This window comes from Crotalus tigris, unplaced genomic scaffold (genome assembly GCF_016545835.1).
Source record: "Crotalus tigris isolate CLP2741 ecotype Arizona unplaced genomic scaffold, ASM1654583v1 scf7180000020588.15403103151:6194809, whole genome shotgun sequence".
NCBI lineage: Eukaryota > Metazoa > Chordata > Lepidosauria > Squamata > Viperidae > Crotalus > Crotalus tigris.
The window spans coordinates 496531-515234 of NW_024098092.1; the positions used below are offsets into that span (position 1 = coordinate 496531).

The following is an 18704-nucleotide window of genomic DNA, read 5'->3' on the forward strand; positions in this document are numbered from 1 at the left end:
CCCGGAAGAGGACCGCTCGGAAAGAAAGCCGGGCGCGCCTCCGTTACCACAGTAACGCTCGCTTCCCTCGGCGGTCCATTCGCCGGCCTACGCTGCCTGGGTGCCGATTGGTTCCTGGCAACAAGGGGCGTGGCGACGCCTGCCTGGCGCAGCGAACGCGGAGCAGTCGTTCCTTCGGGGCGGAGGTGGCTCCTTCTCATTAGCTCACGCGGACAGAGGCCCCGCCTTGTCCTCTTCTCTCCATTGGTTAGCCGGGGCTCGCCCCGCCTCCTCAGGCCGAGGTCTGTGAGCTGATTGGGGGGAGGCGGGTTCTGCTTCCGGGGCGCCCAGCGAGGGACGAGGAAAGATGGCGGCGGCGGTGCTGGTTTTGGTGACAGGGCTCGTGGCGGCGGCTGCAGCGGCGGCGACCGGCAGCGGCGGCCCGCGAACGCTGGTGCTGCTGGAGAACATGAACCTGAAGGACACGCACTCGCTCTTCCTGCGCGGCCTGGCAGGTCTGGCGGCCGGAGGGAGAGGCGGTGGGGGGACGCGGCGAGTGAGCTCCGCGGAGGGGGTCTCCGCGCCTCCCTACCAGGACGGGGCGCGGCGGCCTCCCTCACTCCTTTTCCCCTGCAGAGCGAGGCTTTGACTTGACCTTCCGGACGGCGGACGACCCCGGGCTGTCCCTGATCAAGTACGGGGAGTTCCTCTACGACAACCTGGTCGTCTTCTCGCCCTCGGTGGAAGGTGAGGCGGATCGCTCTTCCTTCCCCTCAGAGGGGCTCTGAGGCTCCGCCGTCGGCGCCTGGAGGGGGGAGGGAAGCGATGAGGGGCCCCGGGGCGGGATAGGCGGCAAATAAATTCAATAATAATGGTAATAATAACAACAACCCGGGACTTAACAATTGTCGATAAGAAAGACAAAAAAGTCTGGATAGTGGACGTGGCAGTGCCTGGAGACAGCAGAATAGAAGAGAAAGAACTGGAGAAGATAACAAAATACAAAGACATAGAAATAGAAAGACTGTGGCAAAGGCAAGCAAGGGTAGTACCAATAGTCATAGGTGCCTTGGGTGCAATCCCAAAACAACTGGAGCACCACTTGAACACCATTGGCATTGACAAATTCGCTATTAGTCAATTGCAAAAGGCGGCCTTACTAGGAACCGCTTCCATCCTGCGACAAGATCTGTAATACCATCAAACATCCACATCTGCCTATCCCAGGTCCTGGGTAAGGACTCGAGAGGTAGACAAAAATGCCAAATCCAGTCTGAACATCTGGCTGACTGTGCAATGATCCATGATAATAATAATAGTAATAATAATAATAGTAACAATAATAATAGTAATATAATAGTAATAATAATATTGTGATTTGCAAACTGAAGTTGAGCGATAGTGGAGGAAGAAATCAATGATTGTGCCAATAGTAATGCTTTGGAGCAATACCCAAAGGTCTGCAGAGATACATGGACATTTTGAACTTCTTATACCTGAATAAGAAGCATTTGTAAAATACTTGTAAAAAAAAAGTATTTGTCAAAAAACCACCTTACTCGGAATTGCCTATATACGCAGTCGTTACCTTAATAGCTATTAGGTCCTTGTTTAGGACTTGAACTGTGAAGTTTTTACCAGTCCCAGACTGCAAATTGAAATGAAAATTAACAACAACAATAATAATATTGGTGATAGTGGTGGTGATAACTTCCTAACAGTGAGGACAATTAACAGCTTGCCTTTAGACATTGTGGGCACTCCATCACTGGACAGTCACTTGTCCGAGATGCTTTAGGTTCTCCTGCTTGAGCATGGGGCTGGACTAGAAGACCTCCAAAGTCCCTTCCAGCTCTATTCTATTCTTGCCATGATGACGATATGTGATGGGCAGAGCTGAGACCGTCCAGTGAAGAACTGCTGTTCCTTTGTCAGGGCTTCGTGTCTTATTCTGTTGCACACTTGCTAGCTGGAATACTGTATTACTGTAAACATTTTGACATTCTGACAAGAAATTTAACCCAGTCATCGCGTTTCAGATTTTGGAGGCAACATCAACGTGGAGACCATTGCTGCTTTCATTGATGGGGGTGGAAACATCCTCGTGGCTGCCAGTTCAGATATCGGTCAGTGAAACGGGCACAATGGGGCAGATTGTCTTCAGCTTAAATATATATTTTTCCCTTTATTTTATTTTTTTTTATCATTTCAATCTCAAGGCTGCCCAAAATTGAGCAGCAAAAGCCCATCCTATTTAAGGTCTGGGAGAACAACCAGGTTTTAAACAGTTTGTGGAAAGTAAAGCTTCAAAACAGTAACTGATCATTATTCATCTCTTCTGTTTTGTAGCTATACTCGGAGACAGACAGTTACACTTGCTTGGGCCTTGTAGTTCTAGAATTCTGCGTCTTTTTATAAAATAAGAGAGATTTTAAAAAAGAAAGACGAGAATTCTTTGGTGTTTTCCGACAAGGCACATGGATTTATTGCAAGTGTCTCCCCAGCATGTTAGAAACCCTCTTAGGTGGTAGATAAGAGGCAAGGGGTGCTCACTTTTTAGTACAAAGAACACATGGGATTTTTAATCTTCCTTAGGTGATCCCCTTCGAGAATTGGGAAGTGAATGCGGGATAGAATTTGATGAGGAAAAGACAGCTGTGATTGACCATCACAACTACGATGTTTCTGACTCAGGACAGGTAAGAAGGACACAGGTCCAGTTGGCTGCTGCCCTTATGATCCCTCTGCTCCCAGAGATGTTCAACAGAGTAAGAAACCTGCTAGGAAAGTTTAGTAGGTGTGTCAGAATCCAATTATATTTCATTTCCAGTTATCTACTCTGGGAAAAAACCACTTCTGCTCTCTCTGGAGTCTATCATACTACGAAGGGGAAGGGGGATGCGCAGGGGGGTTTGATGGCTCTCACTTCCTTCATTAAAACTTCAAAAGGACTGGGTGTTGATTCTCACCAAGAGGACTGACTGTAACAATATGGCCATCGCCTTTCATCTACTCGCTCTCTGAAGTCTCCCTTTTGCCGGCAGTAAGGAAAAGGGGGGGGGGACAAGGATCATCGCCTGGAAGAACTGTGGGGTGGGGGGCTGCTTGGGAACGCTTAAAACATTGAAGGATGGGAGAGAATTTCTCAGATCCTGTCTAGCACGCCTGTCATCATTTTCTCTTAATAAAGATGCCTGTTGGAAGAAATATTCCAAGAGTTCTGTCTTCTTAAGATGTAAAGTGAGGTGGGTCCTTACAAGGTGTCTCTTTCTCTGCAGCACACCCTCATTGTTGCAGACTCTGAGAATCTCCTTAAGGCTCCAACGATTGTGGGGAAGAAGCCGCATAACCCCATTCTTTTCAGGGGAGTTGGGTAAGTCCTGGCACCCACCCAGTAGGAAACTCACCCTAGCCCTGCCCACTTCCACTCAGGAACCGTTTTCTTTCCAGGATGGTGGCGGATCCTGACAACCCTTTGGTTCTTGATATTCTCACCGGCTCCTCAACTTCGTATTCTTTCTTTCCTGACAAACCTATCACCCAGGTATGTGGGAATTGTGCTTCCCAATCCATTGGAAAGAGTTGGGAGGTTGGGTCCCACTGCTTCCCCCTCCTTTTTAGCCCCACTTGAACTGTGTCTGCTGAGCCTCTTTCAGAACTGCTAGTCAGTGGTTGATTGTTGGGCAATGTTTTCTTTTTCTGGATAGCCTTCAGACAACCTCATGGTTTGAATCCATATTTCTGGGTTTCCTGAAAAGAGAAGGGTGTTTGCACATGTATCTATGCACAACTGAAGTCGGCTTCTTTTTTTTAAAAAAGAAAAAGTACTAAAAAACAAGCATGCAATTAAGAATGTTCAAACATTGGAAGGATATTGTTAAAAAAGCAACTTCTTTCTTCAGTACCCTCATGCTGTCGGAAAGAACACCCTCCTGATTGCCGGCCTGCAGGCCCGGAATAACGCCCGCGTGGTCTTCAGCGGCTCCCTGGATTTTTTCAGCGATGCCTTTTTCACATCGTCGGTGCAGAAGGCGGCAGAAGGCTCTCAAAGGCAGGTGGCTCTTGTTGTCAGCTTAGCTTCAAACCTGGGCTGTGGGAAGGACAGGAAGGCAGGGTTGGTTTCATGTGGTTGACTCTCTGGACGAGGACAAAGATGGCTTTGCAGCATCGATCTCAAAAAAATAAATAAATGGGCACCTTATACCAGTGATGGCGAACCTTTTAGAAGCCGAGTGCCCTAACTGCAACCCAAAACCCACTTATTTATCGCCGGGTGCCAAGTGGGCGTGGCCCACTGGGTGGGCATGGCTGTGGTGGTCATGGAAGATTGGGTGTGTGTGGCCAAGGTGGGCGTGATCACCTCAATGTTGCTCGTGGGGAGGGACGTCTGGGGGCTGGGCAGGGTTGGGGGAGATCCAGGGGAGTCTCTGGCAGATGGGGCGGTGGGCAGGAGCCTCGTCCTGTGGGGTGAAGGGAGGCAAGGCAGGGTGGGGGTGCCATTGTCAGGGCAAGGTGAGGCAGGGGCTGGGGTGGCTGCTGCCTGACACCATCAGCCCCTGCACACAGAGGCCAGCAAGCGCATGGGTGCTGGGATACATCCAGCCATGTGGGACCTCAGCGAGTTAGCGGGCGGCTGGTTGAGGAGGGACGGTTACCATCTCCGGGGCATGGTGTGTGTGCCCACAGAGAGGGCTCTGAGTGCCGCCTCTGGCATGCCATAGGTTCACCACCACTGCTTTATGCTATGGGAAAATTGGTAGGCAGCAATCTAAAAATTGCAGTAGGGAAGGAGACAAACAATTCCAGGCAGTTCCTGGTGGTTGTATAAATGTGATGGCTTGAACACCTGTGGGCATAAATTTGAGGTGCCCTTCGTGAAGATCTTCCAGGAGTTGCTGCCTCAGGTGCAGCCCAGCCTCTTTTCACCATCCTCCTACCCCAGCTGGATCCTCCCGCGGGCAAGCAGTGCCAGCACAATGGCAGAAAAAATGAGCTCCGACGTTGGGTAAGCAGGCTGAAGATCCTGAATTTCTCTATTTCAGGTACCCCCAAAATGGAAATTACGAGCTGGCCATGGCCTTGTCCCACTGGGTCTTCAAGGAGGAAGGGGTGCTGCGTGTGGGAGAGGTGTCTCACCATCGCGTGGGCGAGAAGATGCCTCCAAGCGCCTACACCGTCACCGACTTGGTGGTAAGAGCTTAGCGTCTTCAACACCACCGAAGCTCGGGGTTCTTCGTGCTGGTTTTTTTTTTTTTCACACAGCGACGGGTCCCTGTCTTTGCAGGAGTACAGCATCGTCATAGAAAAGCTGTCCGATGGGAAATGGGTTCCCTTCGATGGCGACGATATTCAGCTGGAGTTTGTCCGTATTGACCCGTTTGTGAGGACTTTCCTCAAGAAAAATGGTGAGGCGGCTTTTGCTGAATGAACAACGGCTTTTGATCTTTGAAATGCAGAGGTACCAGTTCTTTGTGCTGGGTTAGCAACTCCTCCACACACTGTCCATGAAGAAAAAAAAAATCCATTTCTCCTTTAAAAAGACTTTTTAACAGCCGGCTGCATGCAGATCTCTGATTAGTCGGCCTTTGGAGAGATGAGGGGCTATAAAAGCCCCCAGCCAGTCATAAGCAGCTTTTTCTCATTGATCAGGGATGTCTGCCTCACGAACATAAAGCAGTTACCCAGGAGAGCAAGCTTGTGGTCCCCTGTCCCAGCTGTAGGCCTGCAGCGGGCTGGAGAAGGGGCCGACAAGCTTTCCAGGCTTTGCGTTGCTCTGATGCCAGAAATGTGCTTGGCTTCCAGGCGGAAAGTACAGCGTCCAGTTCAAGCTGCCAGATGTCTACGGGGTGTTCCAGTTCAAGGTGGACTACAACCGTCTTGGCTACACGCACCTCTACTCTTCCACACAGGTAATTGTCTTCTTTTCCTTGGCCTCCGAGCAGACACTGAAGCGGCTTCAGAAGTCAATGCTTGGCTGTGCAGAGCTTGCACAGGCACGTGCAAAGGCCCAACTTTCTGGAGAAACACCCAGATAGTTCACTTGCCCTAAATGTAGCAGCCGGCTTTTCTGTGGAGCCTCGGTGGTCTTCCTTGCTCCTCTGAACAGTTTGCCGGCTGAAATAGCTGAGGGGAGAGTCTCCTCTCTCCAAATGCGCTTGGGGGGGCTGCCTTTGTAGCAGGGCTGACAGACAGAGTGCTGAATTACAGATGTGCTGGTCTCTGTGGCCCAGCTGGAGATTTTGGGGGAATCTGGTTGGAGATTTGCTAGCCGAGCGACCGTTGCTGAGTTACGGACACCGTTTATGGTTGTTGTAAACAGGAGTACACGCTGTTTGCTGCTCTTGCTCATTTGGGCGCCTGAAATTCACCAGGTGGAGTCACAAAAAGTCCATTCCCGGCCTGCCTTGGTACTAATTCCTTGTTCCCCCACTTGGCCAGGTGTCCGTCCGCCCCCTGCAGCATACGCAGTACGAGCGTTTCATCCCTTCCGCTTTTCCGTACTACGCCAGCGCCTTCTCCATGATGGTGGGCCTGTTCCTGTTCAGCATTGTGTTCCTGCACATGAAGGAGAAGGAGAAGTCCGACTGAGACTCAGCCAGAGCAGCACAGGATCCCCGTTGGAGGTCCTGGCACGCCCGGAGTGCCACTGAGTTGCCGAGTCCCAGTTGGGGGACCTGTTTCTGGACTGAGAATGGGCCAGAACAGGGAGAGTGGCTTCTCCCCTCCGTTTATGGACAGCCTGGAAGCCATAGACCGAACCCAAGGAGGGGATGCCCTCCCTCCGCTTCCATGCCACTGTTTCTCTTCCATCTTTGTTCCATTTTGCAAAATAAAGACACCATTCCATCCCATTTCCTGGGGCTGTTTCTGGTTAATGTCAGGAGCGGGACGGTTTTCGGCTTTTGGATCACCTCGGCTGCTTCCTCATCTACAGCAGCCGGACCGCCTTTTAAAGGACGTTTGTTTAGGGACCCGATCACTGCCATCACTAACAACACGGATGACACAAAGGTCTATAAGAATAGGCATTAAAAAGGGACATGGAGCAGAACCACAATCCCCTCTGAAAAAAATCTCCATTCTGATTTAAGATCTCGTTAAAAAGATTTTATTTCTTTTTGTGGCTGTTAAACCGGCTTTGACCACAGGAGGGCACTGTTTTCTGTCCCTTACATTAAGTTTGAAGATACCCATTTTTAAGTCGGATGAAGGGTTTTCAAGCTTATATTACCTTAGCCTTGAAGCCATCATAGGCCTTTTGAAGCAGCTTTCCTTCTTTTGTGCCTATTCAGCAGCCCCTGGGCCTCCAGTTGCCCTTTTAATAACAAGTCTTTTAATAATAAAGGTGCAGAATAATATACCTAAAATCCCATTTAAAAAGTTTTATTTGTTTTTGTGGCTGCTAAACCTGCTTTGATCACAGGAGGACAACAAAACAATAACAATAATAATAATAATAATAGGAACTGCTTCCATCCTGCGACGATATCTGTAATACCATCAAACATCCACATCTGCCTATCCCAGGTCCTGGGTAAGGACTCGATAGGTAGACAAAATGCCAAATCCAGTCTGAACATCTGGCTGACTGTGCGATGATGCTCAATAATAATACCACCACATCTGCCTATCCCAGGTCCTTGGGAAGGACTCGATAGGTAGATAAAAATGCCAAATCCAGTCTGAACATCTGGCTGACTGTGCGATGATCCACAGTAATAATAATAATAATAATATTGACAAATTCGCTATTAGTCAATTGCAAAAGGTGGCCTTACTAGTAACTGCTTCCATCCTGCCACGAGATCTGTAATACCATCAAACATCCACATCTGCCTATCCCAGGTCCTGGGTAAGGACTCAATAGGTAGACAAAAATGCCAAATCCAGTCTGAACATCTGGCTGACTGTGCGATGATCCATAATAATAATAACGGTACTGAATAATAAGCCTAACATGCCGCTGGAAAGTTTATTTCTGTGCGCGGGTGTAGTTCCCGACGTGACCCTTAGAGGGCAGCGGCATCCCTCTTTCCCCCGCTCAGGCCGTCTGGCTAGCTAGCCGGCCCGTCGAAGGGGCGGGGCTCCTCCCCTCCCCCTGCCGCGCCTGCGCCCCCTTGCGCGACGCTTTGCGACAGCCGTCGGGCGCCTCGGACGGGGCTTTCCGGCGGGGCTGCGCGGGCGAGGCGGCGGCGGCGGCGGGGCGATGCTGCTGACGGTGTTCTGCCTGCGGCGGGACCGCTCCGAGCTGACCTTCTCGCTGCAGGTGGACGCGGACTTCGAGCTGCAGAACTTCCGCGCCCTCTGCGCCCTCGAGTCCGGCGTCCCCGCCTCCCAGAGCCAGGTGGGCGCGCGACCCCCGCGTCTCCCGGGGGTCTCCCGGGGGTGGGTGGGGTGGAGCCCCCCCCGAGGAGCCGTTTGCGGGTGTGTGTGTGTGTGTGTGTGTGTGGAAGGCGCTGCAGCCGGGGCGGGTCGCCCTCCCTCCTGCTCCGGGCTGGCTCCCTCGGCCGGCGCCGCGTGGCTGGTGGGCGGCGGGGCGGGGGTCCCTGCGGGGTGGGCTCAGCCCCCTCCCTCCCTCCCCTCCGCTGCCCCCCCCTCCGGTGCTTGTGGGGCGGCTATCCCTTCCCCCCGCGCAGCTGGGCAGGGGCTTCCAGATGCCCCCGGATGGCGGGGGGGGGCTTTGCCCTGGGGAGGGGTCTTCTGCCAGGGCTGCGGAACTGGCTGGCTGGCCGGCTGCCAGAGCTCCGAGTCTGCGGATGGCGGCCCTTCTGCCCTGAGTACCTGCCTCCCCCGCCCCTTCTTTTGGGACTCGGGTGGGCTGCCTCCCTCTGTCTGCCTTGCTTGCCCCCCCCCTGCCCCGTTCCTCTCTTTTGGCTGCACCCAGACCCCTCGTTTCCTGGGTAGCCGCTTGCAAGAAGGCAGGGCGATTGGTTTGAGCTGGGAGGCCCCTCCACCCCTTTCCGGGCTCCTTCTGGGGTCTGTAGATCCCGATCCCCCCCCCTTCCCCCAATTGCAGTGCCAACTGCAGCCATGTTTGGCCCAGATCCTCTCCTGATAGTCTGATCCCTCCTCCCTGGGGTGGATCCAGCTCGTGACCCAACCGGCCAGCCTGCAATCCTTTGTACCGGTCGGGTCGGCTTGCTGGAACCTGCGGGTGGTTCCGAGTTACGTCCTTCTGCTTTCGCCTTCTCCCCCCCACCATGGCACAGCTGCGGGAACTCTTTCAGGCAGTGCTTTCTGCCAGATCCTGGTAGTGTCTTGGGGCCTCAGCGGGATCCACTTCCTGGCACTTTGAAGAATCCTTTCTGGGAATGGCTTTACCCACCTTAGATTGGCTGGGGAAGCTTTGAGGAAGACGGTGGATCAGGGAGGGCAGCCGGGCGGTCGCACGTAGAGCAGGGGTCTTCAAACTCGGCCCTTTTAGGACTTGTGGACTTCAACTCCCAGAATTCCACAGCCAGGCTTGGAAAGGAAAAGGCCAGCTTGGTTGGGCTGCTCTTGTTAAGCCGCTCGGAGAGGTGGGTGGCTAGGGTGCTCCAGGCAGAAGGCTGCCCTTCTAGGCATGCACGCTCTATAGCTTTGGGGGTCTAAGGCTGGCCCGATTCTGCTGACCCAGCGGAGGCCGCTTGCTTTTGACCGGCTGCCTGTGTCTCTCTCAGATCATCTTCGGCGAGCAGCCACTCACCGACAACCACCGGTCGTTGGCGTCTTACGGCCTGAAGGATGGCGACGTGGTGATCCTGCAGCAAGTGGAGAATGGGCAGGCACTGTCCCCGGCCCCCTTTCCTGGTAAGAGACGCCCTCTTCCTCCTCCTCTTCCTCCTTGGGGGGTCCCCGTCTTTGGCCTGGCCGGCCTCTGTCAGAGGTTCATGCGCTTTCTGTCCCTTTAACCTGCCGGTTGTAAATCTGCCAGCAACTTTGGTAGCCCCTCAGATCACATTTTGGAAAGCCTGGCAGATTTCGCACCCTCCTCCTCCTCCTTCCGGGAACTTAAGGCAGCTCCCCCTGTTGTTCGAGGGCTGTTTTTCTCTGCAACTGTGCGCGCAAAGTGGATTTCACAGGAATAGCATTCAGGAAGGCAGGAGCAGAATGCAAGGTGCATTCAGAGTCGTAATAAACCAACGTTTTGTCGGCTGTCGCTCCGTTTCCACAGCTTTCTCCTTGAGGGCCCCAGATGCCGTCATCCTGTCTCGGCTGCTCGGATCAGCCGGGCAGTCTTTGGAGGGCACAGTGGGGGGGTCATGTTTCCCCAATTCTGGAGCGTCAGAAAAAAAGGGAGGCTTACCTAGTCGGTCCATCTCAAGCCCAGCGTGGGCGGGTGCCCCTGGTCCAGAATCCCCCTGCAAGATCCACCTGCCTTTTCCACAAGGCCAGAGGCTGATCCGCTCTTGTCTTCTTCCCCCCGTCGCAAACAGGCCTGCCCAGGATAGACTTCAGCAGCATCGCCGTGCCGGGGACGTCCACCCAGTTGTCCCAGTCTCTACAGCTGCCGCCCCCAGCCCCCGCCCCACCTGATTCCACAGGGGCCCCAGCCCCTCCCGAGCCACCCTCCATACCGCAGGGCCTGGACAACCCGGCCCTTTTGCGAGCAATGCTGCTGGCCAACCCCCACGAGCTCTCCTTGCTGAAGGAACGCAACCCCCCTCTGGCCGAGGCGCTGCTGAGCGGGGACCTGGGTGAGTCCCGCCAGGAAGGGAGAAAGGGGGCTGGGTGGAGGAGGGATGGGGCAGGGGGGAGGGTAGTGCCGCCCCTTTGCCCTATGGCTTTCACATACCCCTTTACTCTCCCCACCGCGCTTTGTGTCCCAGAGAAATTCACTCAGGTTCTGGTGGAGCAGCAGCAGGACCGAGCGCGCCGGGAGCAGGAGAGGATCCGTCTCTTCTCCGCTGACCCATTTGACCTGGAAGCTCAGGCCAAGATCGAGGAGGACATTAGGTAAGGGGGCGAGCGGAGGGCTGGGTCTGGAGGGAGCTGGCCAAAGGAGGCCCCTGACCGGCTTTGGTCTCCTGCTCAGGCAGCAGAACATTGAGGAGAACATGACCATCGCGATGGAAGAGGCCCCCGAGAGCTTTGGCCAGGTGGTGATGCTGTACATCAACTGCAAGGTCAACGGCCACCCCGTGAAGGCCTTCGTGGACTCGGGTCCGTCTGCCTCGCACCCACCCACCCACCCTTTCCTCTCTGCCCAGGCGTGACCGGCCCACGTCTGGGGGAGGCGGGAGTATGCCGGACAGCCTTGAGTGGGGAGGACGGCAGGCCTACTTCCTTCGGGAAGAGCCCCCCCTCCCCCCGCTCCGGTGGGAATGTTTTCAACTCGGCGTGCCCTCTTGGCAGGTGCTCAAATGACCATCATGAGCCAGGCGTGTGCAGAGCGGTGCAACATCATGCGACTGGTGGACCGGCGCTGGGCCGGCATCGCCCGGGGCGTGGGCACCCAGCGTATCATTGGCAGGGTGCACCTGGGTATGTGTTTCTTGGGAAGCAGCTGGCAACGCTCTCTCTCTCTCTCTCTCTCTCTCTCTCTCTCTCTCTCTCTCTCCCTCCCTCCCTCCCTCCCTCTCCCTCTCCCTTCCGGGTGGAAGGAAGGCCCACCCGCCATGTTTTCTGCTGCAGCTCAGGTGCAGATCGAGGGGGACTTCCTTCCGTGCTCCTTCTCCATCCTGGAGGAGCAGCCCATGGACATGCTGCTGGGCCTGGACATGCTGAAGAGACACCAGGTGAGCAGCGGGCCCCTGAGGCTGGCAGGAGTGGCCCTCCCAGGCAGGGGGGCCTGCTTCCCTTCCTGGCCTTGTGGGCAGCTCCCCCAGCAGGCCCAGGTCAGCCTCAGGGGCCCCTCGCCTTCCTTCCGTCCTCCCCAGTGCTCCATTGACCTCAAGAACAACATGCTGGTGATCGGCACCACCGGCTCCCAGACCTCTTTCCTGCCTGAAGGGGAGCTTCCCGAATGTGCCAGGCTGGCTTACGGGCCGGGCCGGGAGGACATGCGGCCCGACGAGCTGGCCGATCAGGAGCTGGCTGAAGCCCTTCAGAAGTCTGCCGACGAAGCAGGTAGGCGGGCAGGGCTTAGGAGGACGGGCCCATGTGGGGCGCCTGCCGGAGAAATGTAAGTTTTTGCTCTTTGCGTTTGACCGGATTTCAGGCCAGCGTTAATCCTGCAGTGCTGAAATTGGGAGGCTTGTTCAGTTGAGACAGAGTTCTTAATTTGGAAGGAGCGCCCAGGAAAAGAGGGTCTGGGAGGGGGGGGGAGACGGTCAAGGAGAGGCAGACCGATGGCGCTGCGACAGAGGAAAAGGCAGAGCTTTTTTTCGGCGGGAGCGTCGAGAATTTTGGCTGCCGTTCAGATTTTCCCAGAAGGGACGCGCATTGCGGGGAGCTGCGACTAGCGGCTTTTAAGCAGAGATTTCCACATTGCACCCTAGTTCTATCCAAAGCAGGAGACCTTAGGTGAGTAGCTTCATTCTCTTTAGCCACGTTTTCCTCTCCAGTAAACATTCTCAGCAGCGTCTGGGAAGGAAATACGTTCTCTTTGTCTCGTGCAGAGTTCTTTTTTTTCTCAGCCGCATTCGTAGGCTTTGCTTTCTCTAGGGCCGAGGCTCGGTCCGCACCCCACTTGCCGAGTCCCCTGGAGCATTCTCTGAGGGTGAACCCCCCCCCCCGACTCTGACCTGTGGACTCAGAGGGGCTTATTCTGGGACTGCTCCCCCTTCCCCCCAGCTCCCAGAAGTGGGAGAGATGTGGCAGGCAGACTGACACACCTAGAAGAAGGCAGTGGAAACGATTTTGTCTGTCTGGGGGCTTCCTTCATCCTCCTCTCTTGTGGCACCATTAGTTACAGGTGGAATTGGGCACGATGGCTGCCTCAGGCACCAGCGGCGGAAAGCCAAGCGAAGGAAGCACCGCGCAGTCTCCAGCCCATCAGCTCAGTCCCTTTGCACCCTCTTATAGCAGCTCTGTTCCACCACCACCACCACCCCCTTGCCCCCCCCCCGAGAAAAACGCTCTGTGGTCAGCCAAGCAGCGGCTTTTGTATCCTTATATCCTGGTATTAAAGCTCTCCCTTACGAGACCCAGCTTAGTCTTGAGTTTTCCTTAGCCCAAGAAGTCCCCAGCTGCTCCCCCCCCCCGCTCTCCTGCATCGAGAGGCCCTCTGGCGCTGCTTGGTCACCCACTGCTTCATGATAGGCTGGGGAGGTCTCTCTGGCCCCACGTGAGGCTTGTGTGATGGGAACCGCGGGTCCTTGGCGTCGTCCCTCAGCTGCCCTGCGCAGTTCCGCACCCCGGACGCAGTTCTGTCTTTTGCAGTCGGTCGCAGAAGTGCCTGTCATTGCGCGACTGCAGCGTCCCCCTTTCCCCAAAGCGTCTGCTAAGGACCGGAGTGAGCGTAGACCTGGTGAGGAGAGCACGCAACCCTCGCATCCAGCTGGCTAGCTCTGTGGTGGAGCTGACAGAGAGACAGACAGACAGAGCGCCTGGCCTCCTTCAGGGCTGAGCTTGTAATTTCCTGCATTGGATCTGGAGGGCAAGTGACGGAAGTCCAGAGCCCTCGGACGGAGGAATCAGCGGGCATAAAACCTCGCTGGTTCTGCACCCGTCCGGCCAGCCAGCCAGCTCAGAGGAGAGGAAGAGGAAGGAGGTCTTGAGAAAGTCCAGGGAGAGGACAGGACAGCTACCCAGGATCAGGAGAGCGTTTCCTGCAGGACCTGAGCCAGGCCAGCAGAGGCCAAACAGGCCTAGCCGGCATTTGGCGGATCTGGGATGTGCTGGACAGTCAGGAGAGATTCCCCATCCGGCCGAGCGTTGGAGCGCTCCAGCCCGGGGGCTCTTGTGTGCCCGCCAGGCTGCCCTTCTTAACCGCAGGAAGAGGAAGGAGAAAGAGCCGCGACGGTCAGACAGGCAGCAGCAGCATCGACAGGACAGTCAGCGCTAGTTGAGCCTTCGCCCGGCAAAGCCAGCGGCTGTTCAGAGAGGAGCTGCCAGGAGGGGGGGCGGAAAGGGCCGCTGGGCCACCCCTGGAGCACGGTGCATGTGGTGTGCTAATCCACCTTTGATGTGTTTGTCTCCTAATCCAAACAGAATGCCAGAAGCCTAGATGCATGTAGTGTGGTTTTGCTGCCGCTGGAGGGGGCCACAGACCAGGTACTGCCGGCGCTTCCTCCCTCTCGTGGCTCCTGCACGGGGGGGTGGGGGTGGAAGGGACCGCCGGCCCGGATCCGAGACGCGCGGAGGATTCCAGCAGCAGCGGAGGCTCGTCGCGACGCTCCTGGCCAAAGCTCGTCCCTACTGGAATCATGGCAGCTCGGGAACGCCGGGCCGGTGCCTGTGCTCCCGCTTGGCCGGCTGGAGGATCGCTCGGCTGGATCGCTCGATGCCAAACGGCGTCCCTGGCTTTCTTCCGCTCGAAAAGCAGCGCCTGCTTCTGCAGTGCTGGGCGTTACTTCGGCTAATGCATGTGGGGCGTGCTGGAGGGCGCCCGCCGGGCTTGGCTCGGGCTAACCGGAGGACCCCCCCCTCCCCCTGAGCTTGGCAGAGCACTTTTCTTCTGGCGTTTTGCAGGAGGGGCTCTCCGCCACACCTGTCGCGGCTCTGCTCCTCCCCGGAAGTCGGGAAGTGACCCTCGCAGCCGGTTAAGACCTTAACTGCAGTGAAATTGAAGGGGAGGGGGTGTCGTCCTTGATGGCTACAATGCTTGCATGCTTGCTTCCTTGCAGCTGGTTTGGCTGGCCTGCCTGCCTCTTCCAGGCTCCCCCGGTGTAGAAGAAGGCTGAGGGGGAGGGAGTGGGGAAAGGAGACCCTTTGGGGATGGGTTGGGGGGGGGAAGAGTCGTTTTGGCTTACACCCCCTTGTGAAGGGAGCAGGCCAGGAGGGGTGGGGCAGGCAGCTGTCCCTGCTGCCCCTCGGTCGGTCGCTCGCTCGGAGGGCCTTCCCGTTTCCCCTGGGGTCTTCGGGGTTCTTACTCTGCCTTTCCCCTTCTTCTCTCCTCTTGTGTGCGCAGAGACTAGCGATACAGAAACTACCTCACGGCGTGAAGCTCCTTCACAACCAACGTCGGACGGCTTTAAACCTCCGGGTTCTCTTCCAGAACGTGGTCCGAAGACTAGCGACAGTCCCGCCAGCCGATCGCTCGATCGCTCGGCCTCTGCTCCCGCCGTTGGCTCCCCCCCGAGCGGCCGGGCACAGCCTGAAAGTCCCAGAGCTGGGAAATCCCTAGATTCTCTCCTGGCGCCCCGGGGGTGGCTGGGGAGCGAGAAGCCGCCAGCCTCCCAGCTGCATCTGCCTGGCGCCGGGGCTCACTCCCCCCCTGGGGGCTCAGCTACCTCCCAAAATGTACACGCTGCTTCCCGCGGCCCAGCGGAGGAGGCTGCTCCTGGCCACGAGCCTCAGGGGATGGAGGGAGAGAGCAGCCCGGGCAGGGCGTCCCCGGAGGCGAGCGAGCCCGGCATCCCCCTGCTGCTAGAGCCCGCGGAGCTTCCTCCAGTTTTCAAGAGGTGCAGGACCCCCACGGGCGAACGGAGGGAGCCTGGGCCCGTGGGGGACGCTTCCTCGCCGCTGGCCGCTGCTGCAGAAGGGGGAGAGGTTTCCCGAGGGGGCGAAGAGAGGCCGGAGGGGGCCCTGGCCCAGCCGCCAGGAGATGACCGCTCGCTTGAAGGCCCCCCCGGCCCAGAGGCCTCGGACCCACACCACCTCGAGTCGGCTGACCTGAGCGCCCCGGACCCCGGGATGGAGCTGGAGTTGCACAAACGCCGCGGCCTACCTCTGTCCCTTGGTCTGCCCCCAGCGAGTCGCGGAAATGTCGCGGTTGACCGGCCCAGGGATCAAGACGAAGAGCCGGGCATCTCTCTCGCCTCGGCCCTGAAGGAGCTCCACCGCCTCCTGGTCGTGAGTGCGAAGCACGACTTCCGAAGTCGGCAGGAAGAGAGCCGCCCCTTGCTGGAGGCTCCCCCCGAAGGGCCGGCTGCGGGCGAGGAGGCCTCGTCCTCCCGAGAGCAAGCGAGGCAGGACACGGGCCTCTCCTGCCCAACCGCGACAGAGATGCTGGAGGAGCCCCACTTAGAGGGGGGGCAGCAAAGGGTCTCTGGCTGTGGCGACTCCGTCCCAGCAAGCCCTTCGGCGGTGCGGCCTCTGCCGCCGGCCGAAGAATGCCCGGGAATCCCGGCCCAGCACTTATCCTCCGGGCAGCTTCCCAGCTGTGCGGCAGCAGGGCCGAGCTCTCTTGCCTCGCTGGGCCCGGAGTCCCGGAGTGGTTGCAGCCCTTCCCCCAAAGAAGGGGGTGCCTCCAGCATCTCCCCGGAAGTAGAGGCCAAGCAGCAGCAACCTCTGGAGCAGCTGTCCGAACCCTTGTCCTTCCCCGGGGCTTCAGAGACCCGCGCTCCTCCTGCCCTGGCTGCAAACCTGGATCAGATTGTGGGGGCTGGCTTTACACCCCAGGAAGCTGGGGAAGCGCTGGAGCACGCGGGGGGGAACGCCGACCTGGCCCTGCTCATCTTGCTAGCCAGGAACATCGTGGTCCCCACGTAGCCAAGACTGCCTTTCTGGAAGAGGCCCCCCCCCCCCGCGTCTCATGACGAAGTTTGATTCAGCTGTACTTTTTTTTTTTTTCCTTTAGAAAGCAGGAAAGAAAAATACCCCTTTATTTTCAACCAGGTCATCTCCTAATTTGCCTTGTTGAATTTGGGCCATTTAAAAGAAGCAAATATTGGTATTGTACGGAAACCGCCATCCCTCATTACTCTTATTCTGGCTACGTTGATGGAATAAACTTTATTTAAATATATGGTTTTATAGAACAGTATGCAAATGTAGGGTTTAGGAACTACAGGCCCGGCTCCGAAGGGGTGCTTGCCTTGGTGAAGTGCCACGGGGCAGAGACTTTAGGAGTAGGGGCAGAATGTGGCACCCCTTTTTATCTCCAGGGAGGGACACCGCGTGCCAGTCACTGCTTAGCCTGCAGTCATGGGTGAAAATCAGTTCCAGGGCAGAGCGCGCCAAGAGGCAGCACTTTTGGGGTACTGTGGGGTAAAGCTGCACCCACAAGGTCAGCTCTTCAGGGTTTTAAGGCTGGTTCCGAGGGAAAAGACCCCGGGGGTGTGTGTCCTTTTGGCCATTCATGGTGCAGGCCGAATCGCAGCTTAGCAGCTTTGGGTGTGGGGGTGGATTGGCATGACGGCGCCGGGCTTGGTGGGATGGCAGAGCTAGGGCAGAGAGAAGGTTGATGAAGGAGCTGGCGCTTGCCCATTTTTCCCCGGGGGGATGCTAGGGCAGGGGTCTGCCTGCTGGGAGCCCCCCTTAACGGTGTGTCCTTTGAAATGAAAGGGAATTTGTAGCTGCTGATAATACTTTTAGGGGGGCAGGAACGCACCCCTTTGGAGACAATTGACGGCCCTGATTCCGCCGCCAGGACTGGCTCTTGAAGTTAAGAAAGGGTGGGGGGGCTTCCATTATGTGTTTCTGAACTTGCTCTGCCGCTGAAGAAATCGGGCGGAAATCTTGTCCCCATAATTCAGCGCAATCGGGGAGCTTTGAAATGAGGGGGGCCACACAAGCGGTGTTTCTCTTTTGGTTTGACAACGCTGTGGCGCTCTGCTGGGATTGTTGATCTCAAAGGGCAGGGGAGGTGCAGTGGGGAGACCCACAACTTTTTTATGGGGAGGCGGGGGGGGTGTTTCTGCATGGCAGGGGTTCCCTTAACGGGGTCCCCCTGCAGGTGCCTGTCGCTGGATATGTGTGCTGCAGAGGGACCAAACCTCTGGGTTACAGCCGCAACGGGGCAAGAGAGTCCTGGAGCCCAGCCAAGGAGGCGATGCTTTTGGGAAACGCACCCTTGTGTGACTTTCAAGGGCGGCACTTCCTGGCAGACCGCGCGAGAGAGAGAGCCTGACTGGAGGATGGTCCTGACGGCTTCAGCTCCCATTGTGAGAGTCCGCAAAGCAGTTGCCGCCACGGAGCGTTTGCGTAGAATTCAAGGAGCAGCAGCACTGGATCTTGCTCCCTCGTACACCGAGTGGACGCATGGGCCACCGGTTGCCATACTTGAGTCGGGTGCCTTGGTACACCCAGCGACCGAAGCCTCTCTCAGGAATCTGCCTGCCTTGTGGCAGCCCTTCGCCCTCCTTCGGCCCTCTCGGCTAGTGGTGCTGGGTGGTACCAGAAGATGGTGGGGCTCTTGGCCGTTGATCAGGTGTCATCTTTGTAGCTCACATCTTTTTCTTTTTTTTAAACCAAAAATAAGGACATATTGGGGGGGCAGGTTGCTTCTCATCTGGGAGAAATATGTAAACGTTTTGGATTTTAAAAAATAAAGATGTGTTTTTTTCTCAGAGCAGTTGTCCGATAGATCTTTTACAGGAGCCGCTCAAGGGCAGCCAAATTGGAGAGTTGCAGGGCCAAAGAGGGCCTGGCGGTTGGTGGGCACTGGAGGGAGGAGAAGAATGGAAGGCGGTGTTTGTGTGCTGGTGGCACCCCCTTTCTGGGGGTAACAGGAGGGACACCGCTGTAGCTTTGCCCCCAAATTCGCTTTTGCCCAGCCAAGGCAACCTTGCCAGGATTCCTTTTACCAGCCGGGCACCGATGCCACGTCCAGCTGGGCCTCTGGAATGCGGTCAATGGCTCCCAGCGCTTGGCCTTCCTTGCCTTGCTTGTTGCCTCTGGATCGGATGGGTGAGGGACCCGGCCGGCAAACCAGCCCGGGGCAGCGCCCACTGGGTGGTGCAACAGGTTTTGGAAGCGCC

At 56.6% G+C, this 18704-nt stretch overlaps 2 protein-coding genes across 4 annotated transcripts; both read left to right on the plus strand.

Moving 5' to 3' along the window:
• The first annotated feature begins 310 nt into the window (after window positions 1-310).
• On the plus strand, window positions 311-6830 carry DDOST (dolichyl-diphosphooligosaccharide--protein glycosyltransferase non-catalytic subunit). The gene is made up of 11 exons (XM_039367668.1): window positions 311-494; window positions 616-726; window positions 2019-2105; window positions 2575-2678; window positions 3258-3352; window positions 3430-3523; window positions 3882-4030; window positions 5022-5169; window positions 5264-5384; window positions 5782-5888; window positions 6418-6830. The coding sequence occupies exons 1-11, from the start codon at window positions 347-349 to the stop codon at window positions 6565-6567; spliced, it is 1314 nt and encodes a 437-aa protein (XP_039223602.1). The 5' UTR covers window positions 311-346; the 3' UTR covers window positions 6568-6830.
• Window positions 6831-8125: 1295 nt separating this feature from the next.
• DDI2 (DNA damage inducible 1 homolog 2) lies at window positions 8126-18295 on the plus strand. 3 transcript variants are annotated; one of them, XR_005559681.1, is made up of 10 exons: window positions 8186-8323; window positions 9639-9768; window positions 10395-10655; window positions 10788-10914; window positions 10994-11121; window positions 11314-11442; window positions 11593-11696; window positions 11838-12027; window positions 12809-14115; window positions 14972-15058. XR_005559681.1 is itself a non-coding variant. In XM_039367480.1 (10 exons), the coding sequence occupies exons 1-9, from the start codon at window positions 8186-8188 to the stop codon at window positions 14076-14078; spliced, it is 1233 nt and encodes a 410-aa protein (XP_039223414.1). In that variant the 3' UTR covers window positions 14079-14115; window positions 14972-15110. The 3 variants fall into 3 exon arrangements, 2 of the variants coding, with proteins under 2 accessions (XP_039223413.1, XP_039223414.1); XM_039367480.1 differs by having other exon boundaries at window positions 14053-14115; window positions 14972-15110; XM_039367479.1 differs by lacking the exon at window positions 12809-14115 and having other exon boundaries at window positions 8126-8323; window positions 14972-18295.
• The last annotated feature ends 409 nt before the right edge of the window (window positions 18296-18704 follow it).